We start from the raw sequence: 15,919 nt of genomic DNA, 5'->3' as shown, positions 1-15,919 counted from the left end.
GTGGCAGGCGAAGCGCCACTCACACTATGCGCGGGACGTGCGTAGCTCACTTCAAGTAAGTTTCAACTCCTGCTCCTACAGGTCGCGGGGTAGTTGGTGTGTATGCCGGCTCCTATTACGAGCATGCCGGTTATAATGGCCGCGGGCGCTCCCGAGTGATTCAGGAATGCTTTTCTGGTACCCGCGGAGGACTTATGTTGTTTTTGCGGCCGTCTTTGCTGGCGTTTACTCATCATGACTTCGAGATTTCCTACGGCGGAGGAGTTCGCATCCTTTCCGCCGCCTAACTATGTCGACCCGGCGAATCACCTCACATTGGCTTTGGCGATATTGGTTCCACTGACTGTTCTCGTCATTGGGTTCATATCATGTCGATTCTACTGTCGGACAGTGCTCGTCAATACATTGGGATGGGACGACTGGACGATGCTGATGGCAGCTGTAAGTAACAGAAGAATACATCTATTAACCTGAGAGTAGAGCACTGACCTGTGTAGGTGATGTCTGTCGGAAGCAACGTTATGCTCATAATATCGATGCTGCCAGATTACCAAATGGGCTATCATTTATGTGAGTAGACCCTGACTTGGGTCACATCCGCCGTAGCTGATATCAAGTAGGGGACGTTCGACCTGAGCGACTGTTCGGGACGATGAAAGCTGCTCAGGTATGTTACGCGTCACGAGCTGGTGTTCTCATGCTCACAACAGTATAGATGGGCATGTCGACGCAATTGCTCTTCACTGCCATCATCACGTTCATGAAGGTCGCAATTCTTCTCACCTACATACGTAAGTGTGCAGCATGTGCGAAGCCGTGGCAGCGCAATCACTAAGAGCTTTCTAGGCATATTTCCGTCAAAGCTCGACAAGTGGTTCTGCCGCTTGATGATCTTCTACACGGTGACTCTGAACACGGCCTGCTTCTTCATCACCCTGTTCCAATGCTCGTAAGCAAACGCGATCATCTCAACTATTGCACATTATGCTAACAACCAATGTAGGCCCGCCAGCACGTACTGGGAGATCTTCAAGTACATCAACACAGCCAAGTGCCTCAACATCAAGGCGATCTACTACTTCCACTCGGCGCAAAACACATTCAGCGACTTCGTCATCTTCCTATGGCCCGCAAGAAACCTTTTGAACGTTCAAGTATCGCTCCGTCAGCGCGTAACTTTGACGAGCATGTTTTCGCTTGGTGTCATGTAGGTCGACCTTTCACAATCTACTTTGGATCAGGCTGACATGGGATCAGTGTATGCATCGCCGGCGTCGTACGACTTTACTATACACACCTATATCTCGTCTCCTACGACGTCTTTTGTGGGTCACCATCGAATCACAGCTGTACGCAATCATCAACTAACAATGTACAGGGTACGGAGCTACCACCTTCGTCATCATGTCGGTAGAGAGCGGTGTAGGTGTTATCTGCGGCTGCCTTCCAGGCTGCAAGCCTCTCATGAACAAACTGTTCCCACGCGTCTTCGGCAACACGTCGCAAGCATCGTCCCGCCGCCGGCCATCAAACAACTTCCTCGGAGGCAAATTCGCACCAACGTCGTCTTCATCGGCAGGCAAATCCGAGCAGGGGTCATATCGCATGCAAGCTTTCCAGTCGCGTCCCGAATTACGGCGCGGTGCGACCGTGGAGAAACGACCCCAGCCAGACGTTGAGAAACAGCTTCCTCCGCCACCACAACCGTCACACCAAGGGCTGCGGCCACCCAGCCGAGCGGCTTTCACCGGAAGGAGACAAGGAGACGCGTACAGAGAGTTACAGGGCAATGGGAGCGACTCCAGTATAGAGATATTCCTTTTGCAGCGTAATTAAAACATGTGCACCCTTCCTGGGGGACAGAAAGAATTGAGATGACAAAAGAATGTCCGTGCTTTTCGTTGTCGCACCGCCCCAATGACCCCGGAAGTTCATCATGCCGCCGATATCATCGAACCTTCTTTTGCCATATTCATCTTTGTACCACTGCGGACGCTAGAAACACGTCTGACCCCACTTCTGACGCCCCCTGATTGCACAAGTAAGGTCGCGTCGCGTGTCAAAAGTGTCGGCGGCGGATAGCTTGCAGTTTACCCCACTTCGCGTGTTTGCTACCGGTTCCTCGTCTCGCCATTTTTTCGCTCAGCCTGGCCGCATCTGCTTTCCGAACAACAAAGTGGGCATTACAGGCACAACACGGGATGTCTCTTGTTTTGATAGATCGGAAAGGGAACGAGGCAATATTCATGGTAAAAAATTAACGATGCTGTATTACGCAATGGCGATATCTCTCTGCTCCCAGCGACGGTCGCCCTCTATGTATGCGTCCAACCGGAAAATACCAACGCGCGTGTACTTCTTGGTTTGCGGCTGCATTGCCAGAATGAGCCCCCGACCTATAGTGATGCGAGCTAGCAGCACAGTATGGCATCCCGCAGTGTGTTCATCGCACTGACCGGATATGTCGGTCCAGGCTTTTCCAGACTTCGGATCAACAAAAGTCGGATGCCAAGACGACCAATCATCTTCTTGTGCACCGGTAGTCGCGTCCTCGTCGGTTCGATGACGCGTAGCTTTGCTACTGAACCCCCATGATCGAGCAGCTCTTTCGTGTCCCCATGATTGAGAAGCTCTTTCGTGTTTTCCCAGCTTAGCATGGAGGGTTAATGTTCGAAGTCTCAATTCAGCGTCGAGCACGTCGCTGAAGTCGTCTTTAGACGTGGCATTTTCGACGATGACGTTCAGTCGCTGACACATGATTGAATGGCCATCATACCATGAGTAGCTGATAGGCCCCTCTATCGATGCCCAAGACCATGATGGAGCGACCCATTTAGCGGCTCGGGTGGCTTTACGTGAGCTCCGATCGTCACGGTCCACTTCCCAGAGTAATTGGCTCGGCAGGTGTTCTGGCCAGAGCCCAGCGTAGTATCGCACAGGTGAGGACTGTCCAAACTTTCTGGCAACAGCCGAGATAGCGCGCAGCTTATCAGTGTTGTGGCTCAGACTTAGATGACTGTAGTGCATGACGATGCGTCCCCAAAGATCCAGAAACTCGGTTCCTGTCGCCGGTAAAGTGTACCAGTGAGCTGGTAAGTCAAGCGAATGACCAGTTCCATATGCCCCGAACGTTTCAGAATTCGTAATCCACCCATCTGTCTCCGGGACGACTTCATCAGTGCGATTGGCGGTGCATAGATACCGTAGCTGATGGGTACCGAACTCTAGGATGCGGGGAGAAAGGATTTGTTCTTGGAAACACCATCCACGTTGGTGGATTGGCTCAGCATTTCCCATGTCCCTCCCTGTCCAGAGAATTACGGAACCTATCTTGCCGTTTTTGCAAAGATAAGGTAACCGAAAACCTCTTTCCCGGGGGATATATCTGGATTGTAGAAACCCATCCTGCACTCTGGGGCTTCGTGAAGCTAGCAGGGTAACATGCGCATGGGAGTATATGTCGCCCATCCGGGCGAGCTCCACAATCTTGTCGCCATCGTCGTCCTGGACTATGCAGAGAGCGTCTATCCAGATGTACTCAAGCCCTAGTTCAGCCGTCACTAGTATAGCATCTTTCAACGTACGTGGAAGATCGCTGAACGAGATCTTGGACCGCCATGAGATTATGTTGCCTCTTTTCAGTTTCACTGGCTGATCTCCTCCCCAGCAGTAGCTCAAGGTAGCATACTTTGGCCGTTCAATGTGTGTTGTTTCCACCAAGCATAGCTCTGGATCCGTGGTTGAGCCCTTAGGCCTTTTGAAGATCTTGATGAGACGGCGAGGTTTCAAGATACCAGAGCCTGTCGTTGTGCGCCGGGATTTGTTGCCGCAGGCGTGATGCGTGGTGGTGCACGTCTGTAGCCACGTGCGAGCCGTCGACATGGTTTCGGCGGATGCGGGATTCAGATTTGGCAGCCTGTGTTTGATGTCTGTAGCGGCTACGTTACTGAGCCACATTCATCATTAGTGCACTAAACTAGCAAAGAAGCCTTGTTCCACGGAGGACGTACTCAGCCTCCACGCACAGCACTAGCTTGCGAGCAAAGTCTTTACCGTCCGTATATTGATTGATGTCATTGGCCCAGTCTAGCACAAGCTGTTCCTCGGAGTTATGCGTGAAGTATGCGCGCAATTGACTGTTTACTGTGGTATCCCGCCGGCGGAGGGTAACAAGCCACATCATCCATTCGCAGCCACCCTTTGCCAATGCGACGGCTTCACCATAATAAAGATTGAACCAGTATCCATACTCGTTGCCGGTCGAGGATTTGTGTTCGGTAATGAGCTCCCATGAGCCCTTTTCTGGGCAGCGGTTGTAGCCGTGGAGGTAGAGGAGCAGCTTGGATTGGCACACCTTACAGGCGTGGGGAAGAACAGGCACCAGCATACTTGATAGGCATGTGCAAGGCTTATACAGCGTAACAAAGCGGTCAGTATGCAGTCAGGCAGCTGGCGAAGTGAAAGGGATGAAAGTCGGGCGCTGGCGTTCGACGTGGAATGAGACGACGCGGGGCGGGGTGTGGGTCGGCGCGTAGCTTGCCCCACTTAGCGTGTTTGCTTCCATTGCCTCGCCTCATTGCTTTCTCGTCGTTTCTCAGCCTTTAGGGTCTTGCGAGCATTCCCATCGGAACAGTGTTGCTGTTCCATACATAGATTGCTCTACAGAACCTTATTCGAAAGCACCTAGTCCACAAGCGCGGCGTGTCAGACAGATCACTGAGCTCGTCGTACGTCGCGCCAATTCTTCAGTCCGAAGGCCTCACTCAGCCATTCAACTATGTCAAACGCACCTCGAGGCGGTGACAGAGGAAGAGGAGGATTTCGTGGAGACCGCGGAGGAGGACGTAGAGGAGGAGGGCGAGGCGACTATGGAGGTGGCGGCTTCCGAGGGGATCGAGGCGGTGGGTTTCGGGGTGATAGAGGCGGAGGCCGTGGTGGCGGCAGAGGAGGGTATGGTGGACCGCCCCGCGGTGGCCAGCAAGGCATCCAGATCTTCCCGTAAGATGTTGACCAACATTTGGTTCGTTCAGAATTGATATCCGTACAGCAACTCTCATCCGCAAGACCCGAAGGTCGCAAAAGTTGAAGATACTTTGCATCCAGTCGGAAAGAAAGGCCTCGATCTCAGCACCCTGACGCTATCTGAAGGAAATCCAACGAGACCCGGATATGGCACGAAAGGTGTCAAAGTAGAGCTCACGGCGAACTATGTTGAGCTGCTGCCACCTTCCAATATGGTGTTGTATCGCTACGATGTTGACGTCCAACCAGAAGCCGCTGGAAGGAAACGTCACCGGGTAATGGAGCTCTTGCTTCAGTCATCGGAGATGGCTCCTCTCAAAGGCGACGTCGCGACTGATTTCCGTCAAACTCTTGTTTCCAAGACGAAGTTCAAGCATGACGAAGACATCGTTGAGATTCAGTACCGCAGCGAAGGTGAAGACGAACCAGCAGCCAACGGCACGGTATACAAGATCAAAGTCAAATACATCCGAACGTACAGCATCGGTGAGCTGGTCGACTGGATGAATTCTACCAACCTCAGCCAGTCCTTGGGCGACAAGCAAGAATTGACGCAGGCGCTCAACATCTTCCTGAACCACTACGTCAAGTCCGCCAATAACCTCGCCACGATAGGCTCATCGAAAAGCTTCTCCCTGAATCAGAATGCGACAAGGGGTGATCTTGGCTCAGGTCTCGAAGTCATCCGCGGCTTCTTCTCCAGCGTGCGCATTGCAACTTGCCGCATCCTGGTCAATATCAACGTCAGTCATGGAGCCTTCTACCACTCTGGTCCTCTCCCGGGCCTCATGCACAGCTACGGTACACGGAACACCATTGCCTTAGAAAAGTTTCTCAAGCTGGTCCGCGTCCAAACCACGCATCTGGCTGAGAAGCGGAACAAAGCCAAGCAGGTCATTCCTCGCATCAAGACGATCTTTGGACTTGCCAGGAAGGACGACGGGCATAAGCTGACGAACAGGCCACGCATCAAGGGCCACGGTGCAGGCGCTAAGGATGTCGAGTTCTGGCTCGATGCTGACGCAGGCTCCTCCGGCGCACCCAAGGCGGAGGCGGGTGCTGCAAAGGGCAAGGGCAAAGGAAAGCCCCAGCCCAAGGGTCCAGCGCCTGCTGGATCGGGAAAATACATCACTGTGTTCGATTTCTTTAAGACGAGTATGTCACCCTCTTCCTCCATAGTATCCCGGTACTAACGTCATGTAGCATACAACCGTGTCCTCCAGCACCCCGAGCTGCCCGTCGTCAACTGCGGTAACCGAGAAAACCCCATGTACCTCCCTGCAGAGGTCTGCGTCGTCGTTCCGGGCCAGCCATCCAAAGCCAAGCTTGATGGTGGCCAAACACAGACTATGATTCAGTACGCCGTACGCAAGCCGTGGGAGAACGCAAAATCCATCCTCAACGAGGGTGTATCGACCGTCGGTCTGGACGAGGACACCAATGTTTTGCTGGTAAGTTTCCATTCGCGCTGTGACATCTTCTTGCTGATAATTCCAAGCGCTCTTTTGGTCTTACCATCGCACCGGGTCTGATTAAAGTACCCGGTCGAGTTCTCACCTGTCCAAGGGTCATCTACAAAGGTGACAAGACTGCTCCTGTCGACCAGAAGTTTGGGCGTTGGAATATGATGAACATCAAGTTCAATACTGGCGCATCCCTACCGAAATGGTCCACAGTCATGATATCTCTTCCAGGTAAACGCGACTCTTTCGATGGCCAAGCTCTCGGTGCTGTGATGCAGGAGTTCTACCAAGGCTTGCTCAAGATTGGTGTCAACGCCCAGCCACCCCTTCCCCCACAACGTCTTCAACTACAGCATCCAGACGATCCGTCCCTCGGCCCATATCTACAGAGAGCCGCTGGTGCCTTGAACCTTCTATTCATTGTGCTACCAGAGGCAAACATCCCCTTGTACAAGCGCATCAAGACACTCGCCGACAGAGACTTTGGCCTTCACACGATCTGTTCTGTTGGCTCCAAGCTCTGGAAGGAGCGTGGCCGCGATCAGTATATTGCGAACATTGCACTGAAGTTCAATTTGAAACTCGGTGGCATCAATCAGATCGTCGAAAACAAGAGCCTTGGCATCATCGATCAAAACAAGACGATGGTGGTCGGCATTGATGTGACCCACCCTTCTCCAGGCTCGGCTTCTAACGCTCCTTCTGTATCTGCGATGGTTGCTTCTGTCGACAAATTTCTTGGACAGTGGCCTGCAACGCTGCGCATCCAGCGCGGAAGGCAGGAAAACGTTGATGATCTCTCCGAAATGTTGAAGTCGCGTCTCAACCTCTGGAAGACCAGGGGCAAGCACCCCGCATTCCCCGAGAACATTCTCATCTACCGCGACGGAGTATCAGAAGGACAATACGACATGGTGCTGTCACAGGAGCTTCCCCAGCTGCGAAAGGCATGCGAGGCACTGTACCCCGCGACTGACACCAAGAAAGGTCTTCCACGCTTCACGGTTGTCATCTGTGGTAAGCGACACAAGACACGCTTCTATCCAACAGCGGAGAAAGACTGCGATGGTGTTGGGGAAAAGAGCTCTGGCAACACGAAGCCTGGTACCGTCGTCGATCGGGGCGTGACAGAGGCTCGCAACTGGGACTTCTTCCTTCAAGCACACGCCGCACTTCAAGGAACAGCACGTCCTTGCCATTACTATATCGTTCACGACGAGATCTTCCGCCAGATCTACGCGAAACAGGTCCCGCCACAGTTTGGTAACATTGCTGACATCGTGGAAGACCTCACCCACAACATGTGTTATCTGTTCGGTCGTGCGACCAAGGCTGTCAGTCTGTGCCCGCCAGCATACTACGCCGATCTGGCCTGTGAGCGGGCTCGTTGCTACTTGGCGAACCTATTCGACACGCCGACGCCAAGTGCCAACCCTTCCGTCGCTGGGACTTCGGCAGCTGGGGGTGCGTCGCTGGACCCGAGCGAGTCTGATGTACAGATCCATCCCAGGCTCAAGGACACTATGTTCTACATCTAGGCAATGGCGTCATGGCTAGTCACTGAAAGATGATATATAGGTGAGGAACACACCCAGCGTTGAATGGCGATTCATCGCTACAATCTCCATCGATACGGTAACATATCGATGGTCCAAGATCATACTGTTCATTATTGCTATATACAAAGCTGCATAACAGCCAAATACACTCATTTATCAGCCCCAACCTCCATCTTTTCGCAAGCACTATACTTCTCTCACTCTTGGCTTCGGCGCATGCCCCACACTTCTGAATGGCGCATAGATTCAAGCCGCCGTCTGATAAGTCGCCTGGTCCGCCGCTCTCAACCTCATGCTATACTGCTTACCCATTGCCGCCGACGTTCTGCCAGTGTATGTACATCGGAATCCACACCACTTGCTCCGAGCTTATTGAGACTGGCCCGCATAGAGACATGCATGCTTCTGGCACCCGTTCCCGTGATGTTGGTTCGTAGCAACTCGTTCTCGCGATGCCGTCCGAAGTAATCTTTGACTTGTGCGGTCGTGTGAACAGGATTCATGATAGCTGCTATTAGCCATGTACGTGCAATCACGAACCATTCGATGCAGAGCAATCATGCCTCGTACCCTTCTCGCTTCTCCGATCCGAGGCTATGGTGTGCGCAAGATTCAGATTCACGGCCGCGCTCTGCTGATGCCTCAGTCATGAACGCTGTAGTGCAGCTCCTTTGGCAAACTGCTTTGTATGGTGTTATGCCACTGCTGTGGCGTAAACAGCTTCTCTCCTCGTGTCGCACGCCAATAATTTGTCGTTTCGTACACCTCCGGACATCCACTCAGTAGCCAGCCCCACTTCTCCAGGAATATCGGGTCAATCTCCCAACTGCGATAATCCTCGGGAGGTCCCCAGACGATCAATATAGGATTGCGATCTAGATGGTTGTACTCGCAGATATCATGGCATAGCGCATCTTCGTAGTCGATGGGTTCCGTTCGTTGGAAAGCTTGCAGCATGTTGTCTCGTACTTTGGGCCACGGGAAGAGATCCAGCCATGGATGATGCTCTATAGAGGCTTGGAGCTCAGTAGGCTGTAGACATGCTGGCCATTCTGCCCCTGCGTCGGAACCTAGAAGCGGGCCTTGTTTGTTGAGTGGCGAGATGCCATACCAATCGTAGTACTGCGCAGTGACTCCCAGGATATCGGCGTTTCTCGCGAGACCGCTGGCGACGTTGTATTTGAGTAGGAGCGGTAAGTGGGACAGGGCGGGTGTGCCTTGCATGTAGCTGGCGTAGGCATGTTCGGAAAAGCGGCGCATGAGTTCCTGCACCTTGGGGTGGGCGGCCATGCATGACCTCTGCGCTATGGCGACATCTGGGTTGCTAAGATCGTCTAGGGATAGGTCGGATGTGCTGCAACTGCCTTCACGACCCGACGTGTCGCTCTTGTTGGCCTCTTCTGGTATGATAACACGGCGGGGCTGTCTGGCTGGGGCATTTTTCTTTTGTGCACGGTTCCCTAGTAGCATGTTAGAACATAATTTCTTCCTTTTTGGCGCTCGATCTGCGGGACAACTTACTCCGTGCTCTCTGGTTCAAGCGGTTCTGTAATTTTCGCCTCTCCACTGGATTGGTCACACCCATCCAATCCTCTGTTTCATCACGGAGCTCGGGTCGCTGAGACGACCAGGCTAACTCAATGGGAGCATCTGCATAGTCAAACCCAGATGGCATCGGAGTTGCTGACATGTCGGCAGGGGAAAATCGTGTATGGGAATGTCATCCTCCGAGCGGGTGCCAGCATATATGCAGATCGATGACAGCTCGCGAATCGGACCTATCTATTCAAGCCCCGCTTCGAGAAGCAGCATAGCCCCATCACGTTTGAAGGTGTTAAGGAAGTAGTGAGGCTCTCTCTGGCGCGATGCTGTTTTGAGAGTGTCAGCAGCGTGCATAAAGTCCGCGTTAGCTCCCATTAGCGTCTGGGCTGATGCACAAGTGCCATCAAGACAGCGGCCGGGTCCACTTCCCCGTCGCACTCGCTCTCGCGGTCGGAGCTTGATAGATCGGAGGTCTAAGAAGGGTGCCATGTGTTAGTTGTAGAGATTAGTGGGAATAGACCAGGCGTACCAAGCCGTTGATGAAATTTTGGGTGCACGCATGTGGACTTCGGGATGACTTCATTTATCATTCATTGGGACATGTGAGGCGTCGGCTTACAAAACGCTCTGGCTACTGCCATTGAGAACAGTGGCCTTCTCGTCACTTCCGCTTCCCGAGCGGGATGACAAAGGTATTGCGCACGCTTCGTGGCGAAGTCAACATCATACGTGGTATCGCGCATCGGATCCGCAGGTCTTGTAGCGTTGAATTGTTTCAGCTGAGACTAGTCGCTTTTCATTCATTGTATTTATTGCTTCGTCATCGAGAGATGAGTGATCACCCCCGATCGCCTGCACGTGGCTTTTCGATTGCTTCATAAGCTGTAGCGAGCACCGCATCTTTTGCGAACCGATATGTTCGGGCTTGTCCCCAGGTCTTCCCATTGGGCCTGCTGTGACTGTTTTGCTCAGAGCCGCACAGATCTCGCTTAAATGATGGTAGCTCATTTACCGGCAGCAGGGACGCGGTCCAGAGGGATAGTCTCCATGTCTCGGATAAGTACAGCTGGCCTATCATATTCGAAAACAATCTCCAGCGCAGGCCTGCACTTCGTGAGGAACTCAAGGAACTCGCGACGGAATGCTTCATGGTAGACGCCACGGAACTCGAGGTACCGCAACTTCGGGACGAAAGTCTTATCTGTCAACCAGTCGAGTGTGCTGTTGAGACGAATGCGCTTGGATTTTTGGCCTTGGACGACGGTCAGGGTAACGGATTCGATGTTTGCGCAGTTCTTGAGGATAGTTGGGAATGCGGTACGCGTGAGCTTCGATGTGCCGTGAAGAGCGATGATCTCTAGCTGAGGCAAAGCTTTGGTCAACTTCTCTACGCCCGCGCTTGTGAGCTCAATGGCCTCCTTCCTCTCAGCATCTCCGGCGACAAAGACACGGACTGCGCTTCGGAAAGTAGCATCTGCATTGGCAATGACGTCGACAATGGTGCTGAATATTATCAGCAGGAGTTAACACGAATCTAGACAAAGTTGGACATACTCGTCCACGTTGATTCCAGAAGCGAAAACGATCTTTTGAACGGGCTTCGCAGTGCTATCAAACTTGGTCGATGCATCTACGTGCATAGTCTGCTCATCTGGGATAGCAGCAGGCTGGTACTCGATGGCCTTTCCCTTCCTTGCCTTTGCACGTTTCTCAAAGGCATCCCACGAAGCATCGCTCGGGGGCTGAGCCATCAGGCGAGCATCCCACTTCTCCTTTGGCTCGTCCCAGGGTCCGTAGGCTTGGGTAGCGGGGATCTCATCGTCCGGGCTGGTGTCCGATCCTGCTTGGCGCTCTTCAATGACCTTGAGCCTTTGGAGCTCTCTCTCCTTCTCCTTCTGCTTCTTCTTCTTGGCGGATCCCGAAAGTGGCGCCATGATGTCGTTTTCAGGTATACGACGTTGGGTGACTTAAAGAAGCCAGGTGTCGAGGCATCAAAAGAAGAGATCATCGGAAGGCGGGGGTTCCCCACTATCATCTTACGCCTTGCCGCTCCAAGCCTAGTGGCTTTGCGACCCCTTCGTAGCTTCACTCTCATGTGTCTTTGGGTCTCATCTGTAACACGACAAACAGCTATCGCGCTGGCATCGGAATCCCGACTCATGTCTGCGATTAGAATTTCACTCCTCAGTTATGTCCGTCTCTGTCGCAATATCGGTAGACCTGGAGCGCGCATAATCGGAATAAAGTCCCCGGACACAACATCGAATGAAAGTGAGCCCGGAGTAGAGTCACCCGAGAGTTCATGTAGAAGAACGCTTCATCCGGAAAAGGGAGCATAGGATGCCAGCAACACCGCGTGTGAGCTTCCTCATACTACCTAGCGCTGAGCATTCTGGTTGCCTGGACGGTCAGCCTAGGTGACTCATCCGAGTCCAGGCCGGTGTTAGCATTCCGTCGACGCGTCGGAGATATGCTTATAATAAGGCTCGGGAGCGTTTAAGCTTGAGCACAGCACCAAGCATCAATCGACCATTGCTTAGCCTCGAAATGTCACCATACGACTTCCACATCTCAACTCCCCGCCTCTACCTCTCCTACCTCGATCCGTCCTCTGACGAACACTGCGACTTCACTCTTGCACTTTACCATGGTGCTCCATCTGTCCGTCGGTACCCTAGCGTAATTAAAGACGTACCAGATCGCGAAGCAGCGCGAAAGATCGCCGCTTCTGGAGATGAAAAGCTTCGTGCGACGGGCTATGGACGGTACATCATCAGCTTGAAACCAGAGTCACATGAAGGAGACGATGAGACCGGAGTTCCATTCTCACAGAGAAAAATTAGAACACATTGGGATCGTGAGCATGCAACTGGGACGTGTTGCAGGCGAGCAAGCACCCACCATGCCGGACGTCGGCTTCAACATGTTGGAGCGGTATCACGGGAAGGGATACGCGACGGAAGCTACACAGGGGTTGATCAAGTACTTTCGCGAGAAGAAAGGTGCGAAAGAGATTGCGGGTTTGACCGACGACACAAACGAAGAGGCGAAGAAGCTCTTCCTCAGACTGGGGTTCACGAATCATGGAGTCAGGACAGTACGTGGTATTCGGTGGTCGGGTGAAGTTCTTGACGTGGATATCTGGACCTTGGGACTTGAGGATGGGAAGAAACTGGAGGACTTTGGATTCTGATCCGATGTCGCTGCTATTCCCGTTCTCCACTTCACATTGGGATCCTTTCACTACTGGGGTGTCGTTAGATGGAACCTTGTTCCATGCCTGAAAGTAATGATTACAGAATCGAGGTCATTTTGTGCAACCCCTTCTATGCTACCGGACATAATATCATGTAGGTACTCTAATTGCCGTAGTCTTGAGCTTATCTCGAAGGCCGAGGAGACACATTCGCCTCGGGCATATCTTTACACTCCCCATTCTTCCCATCTTGCGACACGCTTCCTGCCTCCGTGTCAACTTCAATCCCATCCAGATACTCAAATCCAGTGACAACACGTGGAATCAGAGTTTGCCGAGCAGGAAAGAACAGATTACAGAAGTAGTACAAGAAGATGGACAGGAAGAACCCGTACAGCCAGTTGAACGTGAAGAGGTTTTGGAGACCAGCCGAAAGCTTCAAATCTGGGTTGACCTTGTTGGCTAGACCTGGCAGCAGAGGAATGATGGTAACGAACGTTGCGACAACAGCACGCCAGTTTGTACCGTAGCGACCATATCGGTAGATACCTCTTGGGTCGTATAAAGCGGGAACGTCGTACTTCCTGTGCTTTACCAGCCAGTAGTCTGTAAAGAGAATGCCGGCCATGGGCGCCATGAAGATGGCATATGCGCTCATGAAGTTAAGGAACGCCTTGCCGGAAGCTACGATAATCCAAGGACATAGCGCCCAGCCGCCGATGAATGCGACAAGAATCGACCCGCGACGCACATTGACGTACTTTGGCGCTAGTGTCGTGACGTCATTGGCGAAAGAGACGGCGTTCGCACTGATGTTGACGCTGAGCTGCCCAAGCAACCAGATGGAAGCGCAGAAGAAGGCGGCTGCACGGCCACCAGGCGTATCCCAAGTATCTATGATCTGTAGTGGCGTCCAATAGGCTGTGCCCCAGATCTCTTGGGCTGCGGATGCAGAGACGATCCCCATAAGAGCGACCATAGTCTTGAAGAAAGGGATTACCGGCATCTGCCAGTATTGCGCTGTAGGGTCTTTGCTGAAGCGGGAGAAGTCGGGAATGTTGACAGCGAGGGTGCTGTATCCACCAGTAATGCTTGTCATGCTCGATAACCAGAGCCAGGCCCTTTCAGCGCCATGCACCGAGGCCGGGCGTGTAAAGAAAGTGCCATTACCGCCTGCTTTCACTGCAACCCAGACTGTCATCCCGATAGCTACCGGTGGCAACAAGACTGTCTTCACCCAAAACATGTACTGTAGCCTGTGCGTTGGAATGAGTAGGAAGGGAAACTGAATGAGCCAGTACAAGAAGTATGAGATCATCCCAGCCGTGGTGAGACCAACTGAAGCAGGCAAGTGGTTGGGTATATCGCGGAAGCTTGGCCAGATAGCGTTAAGAATCTAGGAAGATATGTCAGAAAACGCAACCATCAGGCCATGCTCAGTATAACGTACCGCGGTCACACATGTACCTCCATTGGCTGTTTGAACTCCGAACCAAAACATGGCCAAGACGCCTCTGCTCACGATGGCAAAGTAGCCGAACCAGTAACCAAAGCTGGCGCGAGAGGCAATGGGGAATGGAATGTGTAAATTCGAGCCGATGGCGCCGTTCAATACTGTGGGTATAGCGTTGCATATACCCGCCACGAGCGTTATGAGCACAGCATCGGTTGCCGTCAGACCTACTCCAATCAATATCATGACCCCCAAATAACTGTGATGATCGAGCACTTACCAAGTGTAAAGATGGCAGATCCTGAACTCCAAGTCGATATGGTAACAAGGTCACTGAACCAGTACGTTACGAATGCGCTCTTACCCCAAGTGCGCTTTTCCGGTGGAACTGGCTCCATATCGGCATTGGTCCATACATCGGGCGGTGCGATGCTGCTGTTTTGCTTAGGAAGTTGCCAGCTCGATGGCTGCATCATGCGAAGCTTCATCTTCTCTTTTGCCGCATGGCTGCGACTGCGTACGTCGCCGGAAATGTGCATTATGGAGAGGCTTGTTTTGGTATCCGCCCATGTAATTAAAAGATATCTTCCTCTGTTCAGTGATGGAATCTCTAGCGACTTGTTTAGGGCGATGACGGATCGATGTGTGATCGACGAAGTACAGCGGAGTGGCGCCCGTGGCCGATCTGACACATAAGCTGGACGATATCCTCTCCTTATGAGATTAAGGATGCCTACGCTACATTTCGCGGCAACTGTCGAAGATAGACAGCTATGCTTACGTCGCACCGCGCTGAGGAAAAGATGGGGTAGTCTGGGCTGATCTTATCATTCATGTTGACGTGATTGGACCATGTCGCGTCGCTATCAAAGATAAGTATACTTTCCTTGCCCATATCGCTATCGTGTTGCTGCATTCGATGGCAAGTTACTATGCTGTGATGAGACGCGTTGGGATGATATGCATCTGGGCAAGCGCACGCCACCCGGATAGGAAGATGGGAGCGGACCTCGGGAAGCTCGGCCGCGCGCTAGTGCCGGCGCTTATCAGTTCGCTCCAGGGTTATCTCCAGGCGACCATCTCGCAACCTCCGTGTTTATCACTGGAGACCTCATCCTTCTTGACTATGGCGCCGGATTGTCCGCTTGATCTCGCCTCGGCATGGCGTCCCATTCGCGAAGCAGGTTGACGTGCACAGCTTGTGCGAAGCGGAAAGTCAAGTGCAGTAAGACGATACCCTGCGACAACTGCATCAGACGGGGTCAAAAGGATACGTGCGGTATCGACGCATTGCGTAGCGATGTAAGCTCTCCAACACGCCCTTTCGACCGAAGATCATGTGAGCTCGACTATTTGCGACAACGGGTCGCACAGCTAGAAAGCGAAACCTGTCAGCGAAGCCCCACGATCGTTAGAACTCCGCCCGGAACTCTGCAGCCGGAAACACCAAACGATGGGCTTCCCGATGAGTCCGCAGATGAGCCTGACGATGCTACTGTTTCTCGAGATACCGCGACAGTACTGGAGTTCCTCGCTTGGGGAAGAAGGAAAGAGCCTCACTGTCACACAGTCGCGTCCCTCGAGCCCGTGGATGATGATCCGATTGAAGTTGGTTCAGGCATATTTGATGACTTGTCCCAGCTTTCGGTGCTTCAACTACTTCTTCCAAGCCCCCACCAAGTTC

The 15,919-nt window shown here is 52.7% G+C and overlaps 6 protein-coding genes across 6 annotated transcripts; 3 read left to right on the top strand and 3 right to left on the bottom strand.

Moving 5' to 3' along the window:
• Window positions 1–715: 715 nt before the first annotated feature.
• On the top strand, window positions 716–1,211 carry J4E93_000712 (uncharacterized protein; the record flags this gene model as incomplete). The annotated part of the gene is made up of 3 exons (XM_049338671.1): window positions 716–791; window positions 847–949; window positions 1,004–1,211. The coding sequence occupies 3 exons, from the start codon at window positions 716–718 to the stop codon at window positions 1,209–1,211; spliced, it is 387 nt and encodes a 128-aa protein (XP_049204556.1).
• A 4,089-nt stretch (window positions 1,212–5,300) lies between these two features.
• J4E93_000711 (uncharacterized protein) lies at window positions 5,301–8,023 on the top strand (the record flags this gene model as incomplete). Its single annotated transcript, XM_049338670.1, has 3 exons — window positions 5,301–6,177; window positions 6,226–6,473; window positions 6,521–8,023. The coding sequence occupies 3 exons, from the start codon at window positions 5,301–5,303 to the stop codon at window positions 8,021–8,023; spliced, it is 2,628 nt and encodes an 875-aa protein (XP_049204555.1).
• A 663-nt stretch (window positions 8,024–8,686) lies between these two features.
• J4E93_000710 (uncharacterized protein) lies at window positions 8,687–9,734 on the bottom strand (the record flags this gene model as incomplete). Its single annotated transcript, XM_049338669.1, has 2 exons — window positions 8,687–9,504; window positions 9,566–9,734. The coding sequence occupies 2 exons, from the start codon at window positions 9,732–9,734 to the stop codon at window positions 8,687–8,689; spliced, it is 987 nt and encodes a 328-aa protein (XP_049204554.1).
• An 856-nt stretch (window positions 9,735–10,590) lies between these two features.
• On the bottom strand, window positions 10,591–11,520 carry J4E93_000709 (uncharacterized protein; the record flags this gene model as incomplete). The annotated part of the gene is made up of 2 exons (XM_049338668.1): window positions 10,591–11,089; window positions 11,141–11,520. The coding sequence occupies 2 exons, from the start codon at window positions 11,518–11,520 to the stop codon at window positions 10,591–10,593; spliced, it is 879 nt and encodes a 292-aa protein (XP_049204553.1).
• A 968-nt stretch (window positions 11,521–12,488) lies between these two features.
• Window positions 12,489–12,779, top strand: J4E93_000708 (uncharacterized protein; the record flags this gene model as incomplete). Its single annotated transcript, XM_049338667.1, has 1 exon — window positions 12,489–12,779. The coding sequence occupies one exon, from the start codon at window positions 12,489–12,491 to the stop codon at window positions 12,777–12,779; it is 291 nt and encodes a 96-aa protein (XP_049204552.1).
• Window positions 12,780–12,966: 187 nt separating this feature from the next.
• J4E93_000707 (uncharacterized protein) lies at window positions 12,967–14,774 on the bottom strand (the record flags this gene model as incomplete). Its single annotated transcript, XM_049338666.1, has 3 exons — window positions 12,967–14,178; window positions 14,233–14,462; window positions 14,516–14,774. The coding sequence occupies 3 exons, from the start codon at window positions 14,772–14,774 to the stop codon at window positions 12,967–12,969; spliced, it is 1,701 nt and encodes a 566-aa protein (XP_049204551.1).
• Window positions 14,775–15,919: the final 1,145 nt, after the last annotated feature.

This window comes from Alternaria ventricosa, assembly GCF_023758065.1.
Source record: "Alternaria ventricosa strain BMP 2768 chromosome Unknown scaffold_1, whole genome shotgun sequence".
NCBI lineage: Eukaryota > Fungi > Ascomycota > Dothideomycetes > Pleosporales > Pleosporaceae > Alternaria > Alternaria ventricosa.
This window is presented reverse-complemented; position numbering and strand designations above follow the sequence as displayed.